The sequence below is a fragment of the Myotis nattereri genome, assembly GCF_964212035.1.
Source record: "Myotis nattereri genome assembly, chromosome: 16".
Lineage (NCBI taxonomy): Eukaryota > Metazoa > Chordata > Mammalia > Chiroptera > Vespertilionidae > Myotis > Myotis nattereri.
In genome coordinates this window covers 44,564,726-44,582,339 of record NC_138091.1, presented here as the reverse complement: position 1 = coordinate 44,582,339, position 17,614 = coordinate 44,564,726, and the positions used below count along the sequence as shown (strand labels likewise).

The following is a 17,614-nucleotide window of genomic DNA, read 5'->3' as shown; positions in this document are numbered from 1 at the left end:
AATGAAAGAGAACCTCAATTAGACTGTTTTGAGAAAGCAAGATCTACACTCATTTACTTCAAAATGAGAGGAGACAATAAAATTGGAAAGATGTATAGAAACCATTAACAACACACAATAAAGTATAAATATTATAAATATGAAAAATCAAAATATGTATCATATGAGAATCATGACCTATAATGTAGTTGCTAAAGTTTACACATTCCTAATGAAGAATTCTCTTAAAATCTAGTGTATAAATTTAACATATCATCAAAAGAATTGCTCAAAATTTTCATTTTGAAATATATCAATAAACAGTAACTCATAACCAAAAGGAAAACATAACTGGAAATGGCCCCATTTCTATTCAAGACTTCAACCAAACATAAACTTAGGTCTAGCGTATTTGGAAACTTTACCTACTAAAACAAGCAAAAAACTCCCTGGTAGTTTTCAAAATCATAGACACCTCATTTGATTTTACCTTTGAGTCTCAAGTTGGGTCCATAGATGGGCTTCCAATTTATCTGTTAACCTCTTGATAAAGTACACACAATTTTATCCAGTTCTGTACAGGCATTTCCCCAAAAGTACACTGATCTCTTCAGGAAAGGAGTTTTAACTCCAAAAGATGAAGAATCACAGATTTAGAGGTGAAGCAAAACTGTTAGAACTATTTAGGAATTCATTTACTTAGCTGCTGTGCAAAGTAGTGAAGACTCAACAATGAGCAAATAGCTGTGTTGGCCACACTGAGCTTATTGTCTATTCAAGAAGAAAGGTATATAAAAATTACAGTAAAGAATGAAGAGTGGCATAATAAATAAAATGCAGTGCTATGAAAATGTATTTCAGTGACAACTAAGCTTTAACTATGGGATCAAGATAGAATTCCTAGAGGAGGGTGTGCCATTTAAGCAGAGCCCAAACGGAGGCAGATAACAGTTGTGTTTTTTAAAGAAAGGGAACAAACAATTATTTGCAATTGGTTGTAAAATAAGGAGAGATCTAGAATGGAGACCTGAGTGGCTGGTGAGGTCATTCATTCACTGAGTTAGTACAAGTTGGTATAAGAAGAGCCTTGGAGGACAGGACAATAAAGATGATGATGAACTGAGCTTTAGGCATATCAAGTGTAAAGCCCTACAAATCATCTTAGAGCTGGCTATGGGCTGTTTGAAAGTAACAGCCTGGGGATCTAGAAAAAGATCTTAGATGGCGATAAAAACTTTGGAACAATCAGCCATGAAAGCCAAGAAACAACAACAGCAAATAAGATTTCCCAAACAGAGCAGCAGCGTTGGGACAGGAACACTGACGGCTGAAAGATGGGCAGAGAATGGGAGCCTGCAGAGAAGACTGAAAAGCATGCAGGGCAGTCTGGTAAGTCTGATATTCCAGAAACCCAGCAAAGACAGTTTGAAAGACAAATGCTATCTGAGAAGTCATGTGAAATAACTGAGAAGGAACCATTGGACACAGCAGACAAGAGGCTAACGCAAGGCAAGGGTGGGGGAGAAAACCACTCAGACTGCAGCCGGCTGAGATGCAAGTGGGACTGGGAAAGCGTGCTGGTTAAAAGAAGCCACACTTCTAAGAAGCCTGTTTGTTCACTGCTGTTTCATGGCACTAGAACTGTCCCATAACAGACACTTCATTGATATTGCTGCACAAAAGCGTGACTAGAAATGGGCGGAGAGTGGCAGCAGGGGTAGCAACTGAAGCTAGAGGGTCAGAGGAGGGCAGTATTTTTATTTTTAAATGGACAACAACTGCACATGTTTCAGTAATAATATAAAGAAGTTAGTAAAGATGGAGAAGTAGAAAATACAGAATGTTATCAAGAGAAAGAAAATCCCAACAGAAGGATGTATGAATGTGTAATTTCCAATTTCTAGAGTGTGGCTATTGGGAATAAGTGACTAGAGTGAATGGAGAAAGGGATCAATAAAAATAAAGTCAGGGGATGAGATACCAATCCAGATAAAGGACAAACTGTGAAGGATAGTTATCTCTTTTAAATTATTAAAACCAGAAAAAAGTAAACTAAGCACATATATGATTATAATATATTTATATCCTCAAACTAGAGAAGAGAGTTTTATAATAATACGGTAACTAGAAAAATGAATAATGATCTCGTTAACGGGCCCATTAACGAACATTGGGAAACAATTTTGTTAGGTTAGCGATATTCCCTTTAGCGAGTATTAGACCTCGGTGGCTGTCACTGAACTGTCCAGAAGAGAAGCCAAGAACAAATATGTGCCTTGGAAATTTCATTTCTTATCACTGACCAAAAAGTAGGCACATGTTGCTACACTTACGATAGTATTTTTAAATCTCCTAATCTGAAGCTTTCTAGAAATAAATCTACCAATATCTGCAAAAGGGAAAATATAAAACTATTTATTCTTTTCAAAGTGGAAAGGAAGCCACGGTGTCAGGATTTTGCTTTTAACCTATTTATTATGTTTAATTTTCTGACTTAAAGATGAAAGCTTTCAGAAAATATTTGATTTAAAAGACCACAATTATTTCTAAGTATTATGTGGCTTCTTAACTCTTTAAAAGAAAAGTGTGGGCTAGCATCTTTAAACATTATATTATTCAATATTGGACTATGAGGCAGCAAAGTGTACAAAACTACATTAAAAAGTACTCATTCTGGCCTGGCCAGTGTTGCTCAATGGTTGAGCATCGGCCCATGAACCAGGAGGTTATGGCTCAATTCCCGATCAGGGCACATGCCTGGGATGCAGCTCTGTCGCCAGTAGGGAGTGTGCAGGAGACAGCTGATTGATTATTCTCTCTCATCATTGATGTTTCTATCTCTCTCTCTCTCTCTCCCTTCTTCTCTGAAATCAACTAAAAGCAACAAAAAAAGTACTCATTCTGGTTAAATTCAATGGGGCTGAAGGAAATTTTGGGGGTGATTTTTATGATTCTGGTGGTCATTACATAAATCTATGCATTTGTCAAAACTAAAAATATTCACCAAAAAGAGTGAATTTTACTGTATATAAATTTGAATCTGAATTCAAACATTTCAAAATTCTTCTTTCTAGCATTTTTTACATCAGCCCCTCAATTTTGCCAAGGAGTCAGTTTCTTAAACCAATCAAATCTTAAAGAACTTTTCATGCATACTTTAATGTTAACTAAAATTAAACCATAAATTTAGTATTCTTTATGAGTTAATCCTTTAGTTCTCCCTTGAGAATTGCAAACTCATTCAATTACTTGCAATGTTTTCCTTAGATTTTAACAGTGGGAGTCTATGTCTAACACAGAACACTTTTATTTATATACTTTCAATCTCTCTTACTAGATAGACTGAGAGCTCTGTTTATACAGGATTTATGTTTCCTTCAGAAAATACTTCAAACTCTCAAGGACATAACTGGTAATCAATAATTTAACACAGAGGCACAGATTTTTAATACTATGAGGTTTTCAATTTCTGTAAGGTTTGAAGTTATACACCAAATCTACTTCACATGAGTTATAGTCATGTAATTATTATTGGAAGGGACTTTAGAGATCACCTAGAGCAGGAGTCGGCAAACTTTTTCTGTACAGGCCAGATGGTGAACACTTTAGGCTTTTAAGCCATATCTTCATTGCAGACTACTTAGGTCCCCCATTGTAGTGCAAAGGCAACTATAGACAATGAATAAACAAATGAGTGTGAAGGTGTTCCAAGAAAACTCTCTTCACATACAAAGAGGAGCTGGATTTGGCCCATGAGCTGCGTTTGCCCAACCCCTGAAACCGAGTCCAACCTCCTCCTTTAATAGCCAAAGAAACTAAGGCCCAGAGTAGTTGATCTATTTGGCAAAGGTCACCAATAAGGAGTAAAAGAGCCGCCCTGACCGGTTTGGCTCAGTGGATAGAGCGCTGGCCTGCAGACTCAAGGGTCCCGGGTTCGATTCCGGTCAGGGGCATGTACCTTGGTTGCGGGCATATCCCCAGTGGGGAGTGTGCAGGAGGCGGCTGATCGATGTTTCTAACTATCCCTCTCCCTTCCTCTCTGTAAAAAATCAATAAAATATATATGTTTTTTAAAAAAGAGTAAAAGAGTCAAATTCACTATATTCTTTTCAAGCCAGATGTTCTTCAATGACAAATTCTAAAATGATCACATTTCCCATAGAGTTGAAACAGAATACTCAGAGAAATCTCAGAAAAATCAAGTGTTAAAATTTCTTATTTTAAAAAATATATTTTTAAAACAGTATGCTAGGTCTTCAGATAAGCCATCATACCTAATAAATCTGCTCCTTCATCCACATCTCCAATTAGGCCTGAGCCAGCTGAGGACAGTTCTTCAAAGAGCGATTCCGTGTTGCGATCAAAAGCTTTGTTCTCTATGCCTTTGGTGGGAGTGCTATGCAATAAAAACAACAAAACCAAATCAACAAATATCATAAGGACTTTAACAGTCTAAATGAATACAATAGGCTAAGTTACATAGGCTTTTTTTTTTTTTTACCTATCATTTACAAATAATACAAAATGTGATTTTTAAACATTTCTCGCCTGGCTGGTATGGCCCAGTGGTTGAGCATCGACCCATGTACCAAGAGGTTGTTGGTCATGGCATATGCCCAGGTTTCAGGCTCCATCCCCAGTAGGGGCCGTGAAGGAGGCAGCCGGTTGATATTCTCATCATTAATGTTTTTTTCTCTTTCTCCCTTACTCTCTGAAGTCAATTAAAAAAAAATATTTTAAAAGCTAACAGCAAAACATTATGTATAATGTAACCCTTTTTGCAGGAGTGGAGGGACGTGGGGATATACTGTACATGTACTAGTATGTTTATACATTAATGTTATAGTAATAGGAAAATAAATATTTGCAGAATTTCCAATTAAACATGGTGAACTGAACATAGTCATTTCACACCCAATAATTAAAAAATCAATTAAAATGACAGGAAAGAAATTAGAAAGAACCCACAGGACATAAGGAATAGAAAAAGAAACCAGGGCAGATGAAATGTGAACAAAACTCTGTAAGATGGAAAACAGACTAGCAAGGAGTAGAAACTGACTTAACAGACAAGAGAAAGCTGACACTGAAACCAGTGGGGTTAGGGAGGAAGTCAGTATGCTGCCAGAACCCCTGAAAGGCCCAGGAATGGAAGGAACCAGCAATCTTTGGAGAGGAGCATCCATGGGGGACATATAACAGAAATACGGGCTGAAAGATGACACAAGAAACAGTATGAGGCCTAGATCCAATCCTCAGACCTCCCTTCTTGCAACATAGCTCCCTGAAAAATGGAAACCAAGTTTAAATGTTATAGGCAGGACACCAGAGAATAAGTCATTTACTTCGGTCTGAGCAAAATAGCCACAGAGCAGACATATAAAGAAAGGCCTCTCTACATAAAAGAACCGAAATAAATGGGCTATGACAGAGGCACTCGGAGCAAAAGGAGACAATGCAGGCAGCAACAGGAACTTGAAAACAAAGATTTTTTTCCCAGGATAAATATATTTTTAAAATATTTATTGTCGAAAGTATTACGGATGTCCTCCCTCTTCATCCCCCCCCCCCCCTTCCAATTTAGCCTTGCTAGAGAGCACCTGCACCATGCCAAAATAAATATTGAAAACAAAAAACTTTTAGGGAGAAAAAACATCAATGAGGGTTGAAAGGTAAAGTTGGAATAAATCATCCAGAAATTAGAACATTAATAGGAGAGAACAGAAAAAAGAGGGTCAGGCCAAGATGTTCAGTGTTCATTAACAGGTGTTCCAGAAAGAAAGAGGAAAACAGTAAGAAGAAATAAAGAGAGAATTTCTCAGAACTGGGAGATATGATTTTTACGGATGAAAAATTTACTATATACAAGATACAGGAAAGAAGACCCCTATACCAAGAACATCGTCATGTTCTCAAGCCTTCCAAAGAAAGCACATACATAGCTATTACTATTCTAGATGCGCAGGAGTGTTAACACATCCATTAAATACAAGAGATGCCTTAGGGCATTAGGACAATTTTCCTACAGAATCTCAGCTGCGAAAGAGGGATCAGGAAGACCTGCATAAGGATGTGACGTGAAGATACAGAGGCAAAGGGAGCTAAGAAGTAACAGAGATGACCTCTTGGGGGTGGGAATGAACAGTGGGGAGGGGAAGGGACTACCACTGCCCATCATGTTGTGCATGACCACTTAACCCTAATACTACATACACGCATTAGTCTAATAAAAATAATTTTTTAAATTTGTAAAAGAGATTCGGAATGACAGAAACGCACAACTGTTAATAAGGAGCTGCATCTCCTAGGCTTAGGAGAGACTGGACCAGAAGCAAATTGCTTTTTATACACTGAGTTTTCACAGTCCTGGACTGAACCCAGCTCTACCTCTTGCTGGCTTAGCAATCTTTTTTTTTTTTAAAAGAAAAATATATTTTATTGATTTTTTACAGAAAGGAAGGGAGAGGGACAGAGAGTTAGAAACATCGATGAGAGCCGAAACCGGTTTGGCTCAGTGGATAGAGCATCGGCCTGCGGACTGAGGGGTCCCAGGCTCGATTCGGGTCAAGGGCATGTACCTGGGCTGCGGGCACATTCCCAGTGGGAGATGTGCAGGAGACGGCTGATCGATGTTTCTCTCCCATCGATGTTTCTAACTATCTCTCTCCCTTCCTCTCTGTAAAAAATCAATAAAATATATTTAAAAAAAAGAAAGAAAGAAACATTGATGAGAGAGAAACATCGATCGGCTGCCTCCTGCACATCTCCCATTGGGGATGTGCCTGCAACCCAGGTACATGCCCTTGACCGGAATCGAACCTGGGACCTTTCAGTCCGCAGGCCGACGCTCTATCCACTGAGCCAAACCGGTTTTGGCTGGCTTAGCAATCTTGAACATTCTGAGTTTCCTTATTTGTAAAATGGAGATGAAGACCTCTATCCCATATAGGTAATTAAGAACAAATGATACAAAATAATGATGATATTAGCTAACATTTATTGAACTGGGCACTTTGCCAGTGATTTAACATGTACTGACTCATTCACTTCTCACAACTATCTGAAGTATTATTATAAACTCCTTTTATGAATGAGGAAACTTACCTCAGATTCAAATCCAAGTCAGGATTTGAACCCACAATCTTACCCGAGGTTTTTGCTTTTAACCACTACTGCACAATGCTAGAAGTGACCAATAAATGGCATGTATTTTTAATGGTAATTATTAATTAAAGGATAAAATTTATAGAAGGAATGAAAAGGTAGCAGCTCCTGTTTGACATTCTTGAACATCAATCTATTTCAGATGACCTTGGTTAAGATGCTATCTAACAATTTTCACCACTAAGCATCTCCCCATGTGAAATGAGACACTTTCAGTTCTGAAGGGAGCAGTCACTTCTTCCTGATCTGAGAGAGGAATAAATTTTGCTCAAATTGTTATTTCCCCACACCTGCTTCTATGCTTCCTTAAGTTCCCATATGTAGGGATATCCTTTGGCTGTCTTTTCTCCCTGACCTTCCACATGCTCTAATACCTAATTCTGTAAAGGCCATAGTTCATAAAACATTTAAACCATGTACAATGTCAGTTTCAAAAACAGAAACTGAAATATAATACCAACATTTCTTCAGCAAAACATGTGAATGCATTCAGTCTGGTCAGAGACCAGAAAACAACAGCGTACTTCTGAGAGAGAGGAAAAGAGGGATAAAATGTCTTAATCTGACATTTACAGCACCTTGAGCCTTTATATCCACTGAGATCTTTGTCCATGTCCAACTCAGGAGTGGATTCGATGATCGCTTGAACTTCTGACTTCTCTTCATTTTCCGCAGAGCCTTACAAAAGGACAAGATGACTTAATTAATGAATATAGCCCTTATATAAAAATCTTGTCATTTCTATGGTTGTAAATACATCATTTGATCATAAAAAAGTTTTTTAAAGAGTATATTCTAGGAAACATAGGGTTAGACAATATGTCATATATTTAATTAACAGTTAATATCAGAAACTAATAAATAACCAAAGAAATTTTTCATTTGTATTTCTTGAGACACAGTGCAGTGTATCCTAGGCCACAACTCAGACTAATGATCTGAGGCAGGGAGAGAAAAACAGTGTCCTCCTACCTTTCAGGTTCTCCAACCCTCCAGCTCCTAACATTTTTCTCTCCAAAACTTTATTTAATCATCACCTCTTTAAGCTTACAAATAATTGATTACAATGAATTATTTATCTATTTCAGCGGTCGCCAACCTTTAGGACAACCGGTTGGCAACCACTGCTTTATTTTATAAATGCAAAGCATCAACAACACAATGATGAATTTTCTCATACCCACATCATCTGGATTTATTGAAAACTTTGCCAGTAAGTAAAGAACTAGGGTGGCTCAGTTGGTCAGAGCATTGTCCTATACACCAAAAAGTCAGGGCATATACCCAGGTTGTGGTTTGATCCCCGATTTGGGCGTGAGCGAGAAGAAACCAATTGATGTTTCTCATACCAATGTTTCTTCTCTTTCTCTTTCCTCTACTTCCCCTCTCTTAAAGAAGGAAAAAAGAACTAGGGTCACGTACCTGTTGACACGTTTCTAGTTTCTTGGGCTACCTGAATTTCAATGTGCTTGCCTCTGTCTGCCTTATTTGGTGCATCTGCAACCTTCACAAATCCTTCAGTGTCTTCCTTTAAGGGTGTGTCAGTAGGAAGTGCTGACACATCTGAAGCAGCGGTTGATGCTGGAGTGGTAGCTTTAGATCCTCCTTGGCTAACATCAGAAAGTTCATCCTACAAATAAAAATAATTACAAAAAAATTTAAATAAGTAATTTAAACTATTATTTAAATAGGTTAAGAAATAAACTTGCTGAGAGAAAAGTCTATTTAAAAAAAACAGTAATAGAGAGCTGCTAATTATCAAAGGAAACCAATAATCTCCAGACTATTCAAATAATTGGGAAATAAATCATATTTGTTCAGGTATATATGGTATTCTTTTAAACAGAAAATTGGAAGATAAAAGATTGGCAGTATTAGCAATAACATTATACCTTTTTTTTTTTTTTAATATATTTTATTGATTTTTTACAGAGAGGAAGGGAGAGAGACAGAGAGTCAGAAACATCGATGAGAGAGAAACATCGATCAGCTGCCTCCTACACATCTCCCACTGGGGATGTGCCCGCAACCCAGGTACATGCCCTTGACCGGAATCGAACCTGGGACCCCTCAGTCCGCAGGCCGACGCTCTATCCACTGAGCCAAACCGGTTTCGGCGATAACATTATACCTTAACATCAACCTTAGAGTTTTTAATGGCAGTTGTGATAATGAACAATCATATGATAACAAAGACCTGCTTCACAACACTTAAGGTCCTGGGTAGTAGCTACTCTGAAATAGCAGTGGGATAACAAGACTCCAATCTCAGGGAAGAGCTTTGTAGACAGTGCTGTTAAAACATCCCACATATACAGTGTACCATTTGAAGTGCTTATTAAAGGGAGGATTTGTGAAATCAGGTAATTTGCACTTTAACAAGCAACTCAGGTGATTTATATACTCACTACAATTTGATAACTATTATTCTAGAATCCACAGATAGCTTTCAAATGCTACATGCCCAGATTAAGATTTTATACAAAAATTTGTGGGCCATGCATTTTTCTGGGAAAAGAATCTACAACTTTTCTCAGATTCTCAAAGAGTTTTGTGACTCCAAAATAGTTTTTAAAACAGTTGTCCAATGACTAACAATAATAAGGCAGTTCTTTTTAAGCAAAGTAGCCAGGTCTTTGAAAAAAGTTTAGTAGTAGTAATAATAATAATGACTAAGGTAAATTTACCATTCACTAAATGTATGACTTTAGGTAAGTTATGTATTCTTTCCATACCTACATTTTCTCATCTGTAAAATAGGAATAATAGTACCTAATTCACAGAATTATTGTTATTCTATATGAAGAAACCATAGGTAGCAAAATCTCAGATATCTCTTGTAGCAGTATGTTTACAGATACATCTCCTAAGGCAAAGGAAACTAAGGAGAAAATAAGCAAATGGGACTACATCAAAATAAAAAGCTTCTGCACAGCAAAAGAAACCATCAACAAAACGAAAAGAGAGCCCACTGTATGGGAGAACATATTTGGCAATGATACATCTGATAAAGGGTTAATATCCAAAATATATAAGGAAGACAAACTTAACAAGAAAGACAAACAATCCAATTTAAAAATGGGCAAAGGACCCAAATAGACACTTCTCCAAAGAGGACATACAGATGGCAAGAGACATGAAAAAATGCTCAAAGTCACTAATCATTAGAGAGATGCAAATTAAAACAGCAATGAGGCATCACCTCACACCTATCAGAATGGCTACCATCAACAAATCAACAGACAATTGCCAGCAAGGATTTAGAGAAAAGGGAACCCTAGTGCACTACTGGTAGGAATGCAGACTGGTACAACCATTGTGGAAAACAGTATGGCGTTTCCTCAAAAAATTAAATATGGAACTGCCATTTGACCCAGTGATCCCACTTCTAGGAATATATCCTAAGAAACCCAAAGCACCAATCAGAAAGAATGTATTCACCCCTGGCTAGGGGTGAATGTGCCCTGACTAGAAATCGAACCATGACTCCTGATTCATAGATTGATGCACAACCATTGAGCAACACCAGGCAGTTTGTCTTTTAGACTCATCAATTTTAGGCCCAAAGAAAGTAAAGACAAAATTACAAAAGGTAACTTAGTCTCATGGATCCCACCATAACCTTTAAATATACTTTAAATTTTATGTTGACATTTCTTTCTCCCCAAGAAAAAGTTAAATGTCTAAAGCAGCAATTATAAACTTCTTTTGATTTACAACTCTACAGCATAACAGAATCAGAAAATTCTCTGTGTACATGTATTTTGTGGAATTTCATAGCTTCAATTTATTCCTAGCAGGAGTCTGTGATCCAAAGAAACAATGAGTACCATAACTCTAGACAAAATAAATCTAGATGTAAATTATGTTATAGGTTCAAGAAAATCCAGATTATTAAAGGAAATACGAATGTCCTGACCCTGAGGATACTTATGAAGAAAGAGGACACTGTTTCACCTCACAGTCTGCCTGCTGAAGGGCTTCCAGGGACTGGGTTAACCGTGACCTAGTGGGTAGGAGATGTCTTATTTGTCTTTCTATCCCAAGTGCCCAGCATACTGAGCATAAGATGAAGTAGGTTCTCAACAGATGTTTGCTGTCTGAAGCTGCATGGGGCCCTGACTGAGGCTGAAGAAATAAATCTGTTCAGGGAGGAGACAGCCCCTGGTGAAATGACACACTGAGCTGTCTCCAGGATACATGGAGGTTATGCACATTCTGTCCTGAGGAAGCTGTTTGTGCAAAGCATGCTAGCTCTCTTACCTAGCACTGTGTAAGTGTAAATTGGCTGCATTTCTACCTGATTTACTATATTTTTCTCTTCCTTGTTTCAAAATGCTGTCTTCAGAAGAGTAGTAAATTATAGATTATAGTTAAAGCCCTGGCAACCACTGTGAGGAAACAACTTGCTTTTATGTTTCAGTGAATAGCATCAGTAGTCTTCCAAACTGAGCCCTTGAGGTCCTGAGAATACCAGCTGAGGAGTAACCAAATGGTCAATCACTTTTGTTTACTTTTTACAAAATGTTTTTGTTTGTTTGTTTTACAAAATGTTTTAAAACTCCATTCTCACCTCCAGGTTCTGCTAAGAGGGAAAGATTATAAGAGAAAAACATCATGTCATGTATTTACTAAATGTTAGCATATTTCTAAGTATCTTTGACTTATACTACCTCAGGATGACAAGACCCATCTTTCTATCACCTACCATGTTAAAGTGAGGGATTGGGGCTTTGTTTTATTTTGATTTAAAATCACACTTCCTTTAAGCCTCTAGTTTAAGCAATATGGTTCAGAAGTCACCACGTGAACTATGTCTTACCTTATATTTTATCAATAAGCAGCTCATCACTTAACCCTTTTTTCTACTCACACAACTGTATGAAATCTTTCTGAAATTTATTCTAATCATCTTTTTTAACATACTAAATATTGCAGTTTAGCATACATGGAAATGTTTACTGCATCTACCTTTCCCCCCCACACTGTTTCTGAAACTCCTAAATAAACACAAACAATCAAAGGGCGACCCAGATCTGTGCCTAGTCTTCATTTCTAGCTGTGCACTTGCACTCTATGAGACAAAAGCACTTCTCTAAAACACAAAGCAAGTTTTAGATATTCTTGGTCTGGAAATTCATCAAAGACTTTTTTAAAAATATATTTTTATTGATTTCAGAGAGGAAGGGAGAGAGAGAGATAAAAACATCAATGATGAGAGAAAATCACTGATTGGCTGGCTACCTTCTGCACGCCCCATACTTGGGACTTGGGACTGAGCCCACAACCAGACATGTGTCCTGACCAGGAATCAAACCCGTGACATTCTGGTTCACAGGTCAACACTTAGCCACTGAGCCATGCTGGCTGGGCTCAACAAAGATTTTTTGGTAATTCCCTCAAAAAGCCATAGATTAGTAAGACACAATTCACTTTACAGAGACCAGATTACCTCTCCCTTAATGTTTGTTCACGTGATCTTTGATTTTGGATTCTCATCATCCTTAACCCTCTCAACTATTCAACTAATCAAAATCTAGATGGCTCTCTATATATAAAAATGAAAAGATTATGAACATTCATTTTTAAATGAAACGCAAGCTACAGAAAAATACATAGAGCATAAACCCATTCATCTTCCAGACATTATTAATATCATCTTTGTGCATATATAAAGAAAAAGGTCTTGAGGATACACCAATGACTGGGGAGGAAGGGTGAATTTAGGGTTGAAGAAACTTACCGTTTTTACTTTAGATCAGTGGTTCTCAACCTGTGGGTCGTGACCCCTTTGGCGGTCAAACGACCCTTTCACAGGGGTCGCCTAAGACCATCATGCATATCAGATATTTACATTACGATTCATAACAGTAGCAACATTATAGTTATGAAGTAGCAACGAAAATAACTTTATGGTTGGGTCACAACATGAGGAACTGTATTTAAAGGACCAGAAGGTTGAGAACCACGGAAAAACTCACTTATAAACACCAACTAAGGAAGAACTAATTCCATTTCCCCTTCTCTAAGCATGAGCTTAAAGGGAGAGAAAGTATATATCTTATCGTTTTATTTGTCAATTATACCTTAATAAAACTGAATGAATGAACGAGTGAACGAATGAATAGGAAGAAAGCACAAAAAATTAAAAGGAGTAAATCTTCACCCTTTTTTTCCTTTCAACGCCCAACAGTCATCTGTGTTTGGTTTCTAAAGTTATCAAATAAAGATATATGTGAGGAAAGAAGTTTATATACAAAAATTGATATTATAGAAGAAATTTCTTATCCTCTATAACAAGCAAAAGCAACATGAAATATTACAACATATAATCCATTTTTCTTAAAATTGTATTTCTATTTTACCCTACCTTAAACACTAATGCAAAAATCCAAAAGGAGGTAATGCATAATATATAAACAAATGAAAAAACAAACTTAGGCATCAAAAAAAGTGCCTACAAGTAACCACTTTCCAAGCAACAAGTACACTTAGTGCCTAGATCTTGATTCCTAAATACCATTCTCCAATAGACGGAACAAGGGCTCCTTGGAGCAGCAGTCCATTGCGGGGCTGGGACAGAGAAAATATAAGAGCTTGGAGCATCTTATGGTGGAGGTGGGGAGGGAGGACTGACTAAAAAATAAATAAATAAACAAATAAATAAATAAATAGGGTGGGGCATGTCAAAAAGGTACAGGAGTCAACCTGAAAGAGTTCCTGATGTCCAAAGTTGGAACAATTTAAGCAACAAAAGAAATGACTGTATTAGCTAACCTACATAATAAAATAAATGCCATGAGTACAAACAGGAAGGAAGGAACCAACAAAAGAAGGAAGGGAGGGAGGGGAGAGGGAAGGGACACAGCTCTCCCTTACAGAAGAATTTTGGTTAATAAATGTAGAAGATGGAGAACATAGAAAAATTACTGTTGGAACACCACAGTAATAATTGTAGATAAGATCCACGGATGGATACTAAAATCAGTGGGTGAAAGTTTGACAAATAGGACATTTGCACAATCCTCAAGTATATCCACCATGAATAATTATAAAGGCAAAAATAGTAACTTTACAATGGAGAGATCTGACATGCCCCAGCTGAAATAAGTGATCAAGATTAACATCACCCCTAAGGCATATTGCCTTTGCAGTATTCTTGCCAAAAATCTATAACTTCGATCTAATCGTGAAGAGAAAAAAACCAGAAAAGCCCAAATTGAGAGACATTCTATAATATAACTAACCAGTGCCCTTCAAGCCTTAAGGACATGAAAGACTGCGGATGTGTCACACAGTGGAAGAGACTGAGAAAACATAACCCAATGTGGGATACTGGAACATGAAAAGGAAAGTCGTGGGAAAACCAACGAACTCCAAATAAAGTGTGTAGATTAGCTAATGGTATTGTACCAATGTTAATTTCTTAGTGTGGATAACTGTACAATGGTCAGTTAACTTTGGTGGGTGCTGGGTGATGGATAGATGAGAACTCTGGACTATTTCTACCATTTTGCTGTAAGCCTAAAATATTTCAAAACAAAACATTTTTAAAACCTGGAAGCTTTAACTGTTTGAGAATTTAAAATTACAGATGCATTTTATAAGAGGAATATTTAATTATAAAATATACAGGATTAAGGTTCAATTGCTATAGAGTATCAAGTTTGGGAAGACTAAAGAAAAAGGAACAATTTAAGAACTTAACCACAAGTGGAGGAGGATGGAAAAATTCTTCCGAACAAGAATGCTGGCTCTGCTCAGACATTCCTGTTCTGCATGCTAAGCACATCCCCTGAAGAAGGCAGCACCCACTGACTACTGGCTTTACATACCAAACCCTGCTAACCAGAGCTCCTCACACAGTTCCACTAAAGTACTTCAAGTCATGTGGTTTAAATGAATTCTTTAAAAGTTTCACAAGTAGGTACCAAATACAATTGTTTTTTAGTTAAAATTGCTTTTCTCAGTTCTAAAAGTCACATTCTAGCCTGGCGAGTGTGACTCAGTGGTCAAACACTGATCCATGCACCAAAAGGTCACTGGTTTGATTTCTGGTCAGGGCACATGCCTGGGTTGCAGGATTGATCCCCATTGGGGCCATGCACGAGACAGCCAAACAATGATTCTCTCTCATCCATGTTTCTATCTCTCTCTCTCCCTTCCCCACGCTTTAAAAATCAATAAAAACATTTTTTTTAAAGTCACATTCTAATAACAATCAACAACTCAGGAGACTCTTCAAAGGAAACATTTTTCGAGTATATACACACATGCGTACACTCACACACATGACTTTAGGCATGTGTAGGAGCATATATATATATGTATAGGTACATATTCACACAGATGTGTATATCTGAAACCTGTGAAATCATTGCCAAACTGATACCAAACAAGATCTAGAAAAAGCATATATTTAAAATGATACTTAAAACACTTCATTCTCTCTTTCCACATTTGGGCATAAGGGAGGGACATGTGAACTCTAAACTTATAAAGCAATGAAGAATTTATACAGCATTGCCAGTGAAAGTACAAAAGGCTACAATCCCTTTAGCAGGTAATTTGGCAATATCTCCCAAGATCTTAAATACATGCTGCTACCCAGCATTTCCACGTATGGGGATTATAAACACAAGTACAAAATTATGTACACAATTATCTACTGCAGCATTGTGAGTAATAGCAAAAGACTAGGAAAAACTGAGGTGTCCCACTAATAGGGCAGATATTAATTGTTGTTTGGAATATGTGATCCCATCCACCTGCCCTTCCTCTACTATTCTGATGTACCATCTTCCCCCACACACTTGTTTGAAATTTCTCTAGCTATTGGACTCTTCTTCTAAGCCTACAAACCACCCAGACTCTCCCATATTAAGAGTCCTTTTCCTCCATCCCGCCAACTCAAGTTATCCCTTTCCTCTCCTCCCACTGCAACACTTTTCATGAGTAATCTATGCTTTCTATTATTTCCTTCTTTCATAATTCACATTCACTCTAGTTAATGGCCCTGCAACTCAAACTGCTCAAACCTACACCTACAAATTCAGTCCTCACTCTACTTGACTTCTCCAGACAGCCGACTCTGCTAATAACCCTTCCATTCTAAAAGTCTTCTTGTCCCTAGACGTCCAGGGGTGCGGTCTCTGTGGCTTCTCCTCGCTGGCACTACAAAACCCCCGCCCCTGCCAATGCCTTTCTCTCTCCCTGTATATCTTCTGTCTCTTCAGTCTAGACTGCCCCCACCCACACCCCTGGACGATGCTGCATGAGGAATCATCAGGCTTCCGCACCTGCTCAGACTGACACCCTATGCCTAGAGCCTAGGTTCAGGATCTGACACACCTCCAGACAGGCTGTCCCTGGGCAAGGACGCCCTTCACACCGCCGACGTCCTGTCTACAACAGGCTATCCTGACATAGGTACCCTCCTAACCCTGCTTGGGTTATGGCACCTACCCCCACCCCTCCCTGTGGACACTTACCTTACCCTACCTGGTAATTTTAGGAATGAAATGTGCAGAAAGAAAAGAAGGGCAGCTAATGCAATACTACACCACCTTAATAATTACAGTCTTATAATACATCATGATATCTACGAGGGCAAATTCTTACGGTTATTGCTCTTCTTCAGGACTGTTGTGGGTTATTCTTGGCCTTTTGTTCTCCAATTCCTTTATTTTCATCTTGCTCATAAATATAATTCAAGTGGATGAACAACCTTACCTTAACATTTTTGCTTATCCCCAGCCTTAACTTTCATAATACATTCTAAACAGCACAGTTTTGGTCATTTTACATAAGAAACTGCTTTTTACCAATTTCACAAGAAGCCCCCCACCAAAACATTTTCTGTTAATGATGCAATATAAAACTCCTGCTTTCTGCCTTGAGCTGACTTCTGAACGAGACTTGGAGTTCTAGTTCCATCAACAGAGTATCGGAGGAGGCTTCATGTAAGCTGTGGCATTTAGAATGGTCTTGAAAGGGGGTATTTCTAGACTGGTGGTAACCTAAGCAGGATACAAATATTTATGTGGGCAACCCATAAAGAAAAGCAAGTTCACAGAAGGAGTCAAGACTGGAGATTCAACTCTTTGAACATGAATGTGTGGGTGGCATTTATAGATATGGAACTTGAGCGACCCAGATTAGGTAGAGAGGAAGGCTGAGCTGTAAGCCCTGGGAATTCCAACGTTTAGAGGTCTCAAACCAGCAATGGGGAAGGAGCAGGAAGGAGTAGTGCCATGTGAGCAGAGTCAATAAAAGCATTTCAAAAAGCAGAGTATTCAAATGTGTCAAATGCTGCTACAACATTCAGTCTAGTTAATGGCCCTGCAAGAATTTTTAACTTTTCATTAGATTTATAAAGGTGATGTTTTGGGGGACCCTGAGAAAAGGGATGTCGGTGCACTAGGTAAGACTGGCAGTCTCAGAAGTAGGGTGAAGATAAACCAATTGCTCT

The 17,614-nt window shown here is 38.0% G+C and overlaps 1 protein-coding gene across 4 annotated transcripts in view; it reads right to left on the bottom strand.

Annotated features, from left to right (window-relative positions):
- SPAG9 (sperm associated antigen 9) overlaps nucleotides 1–17,614 on the bottom strand; it is a 100,482-nt gene that overhangs the window by 31,806 nt on the left and 51,062 nt on the right. For all 4 annotated transcript variants that reach the window (XM_081109696.1, XM_081109697.1, XM_081109698.1 and 1 more), the window contains 3 exons: nucleotides 8,566–8,773; nucleotides 7,722–7,821; nucleotides 4,254–4,375 (listed from right to left, as the gene is read on the bottom strand). In XM_081109696.1, coding sequence (XP_080965822.1) covers nucleotides 4,254–4,375; nucleotides 7,722–7,821; nucleotides 8,566–8,773 — 430 coding nt within the window. The remainder of the gene's footprint in view (nucleotides 1–4,253; nucleotides 4,376–7,721; nucleotides 7,822–8,565; nucleotides 8,774–17,614) is intronic.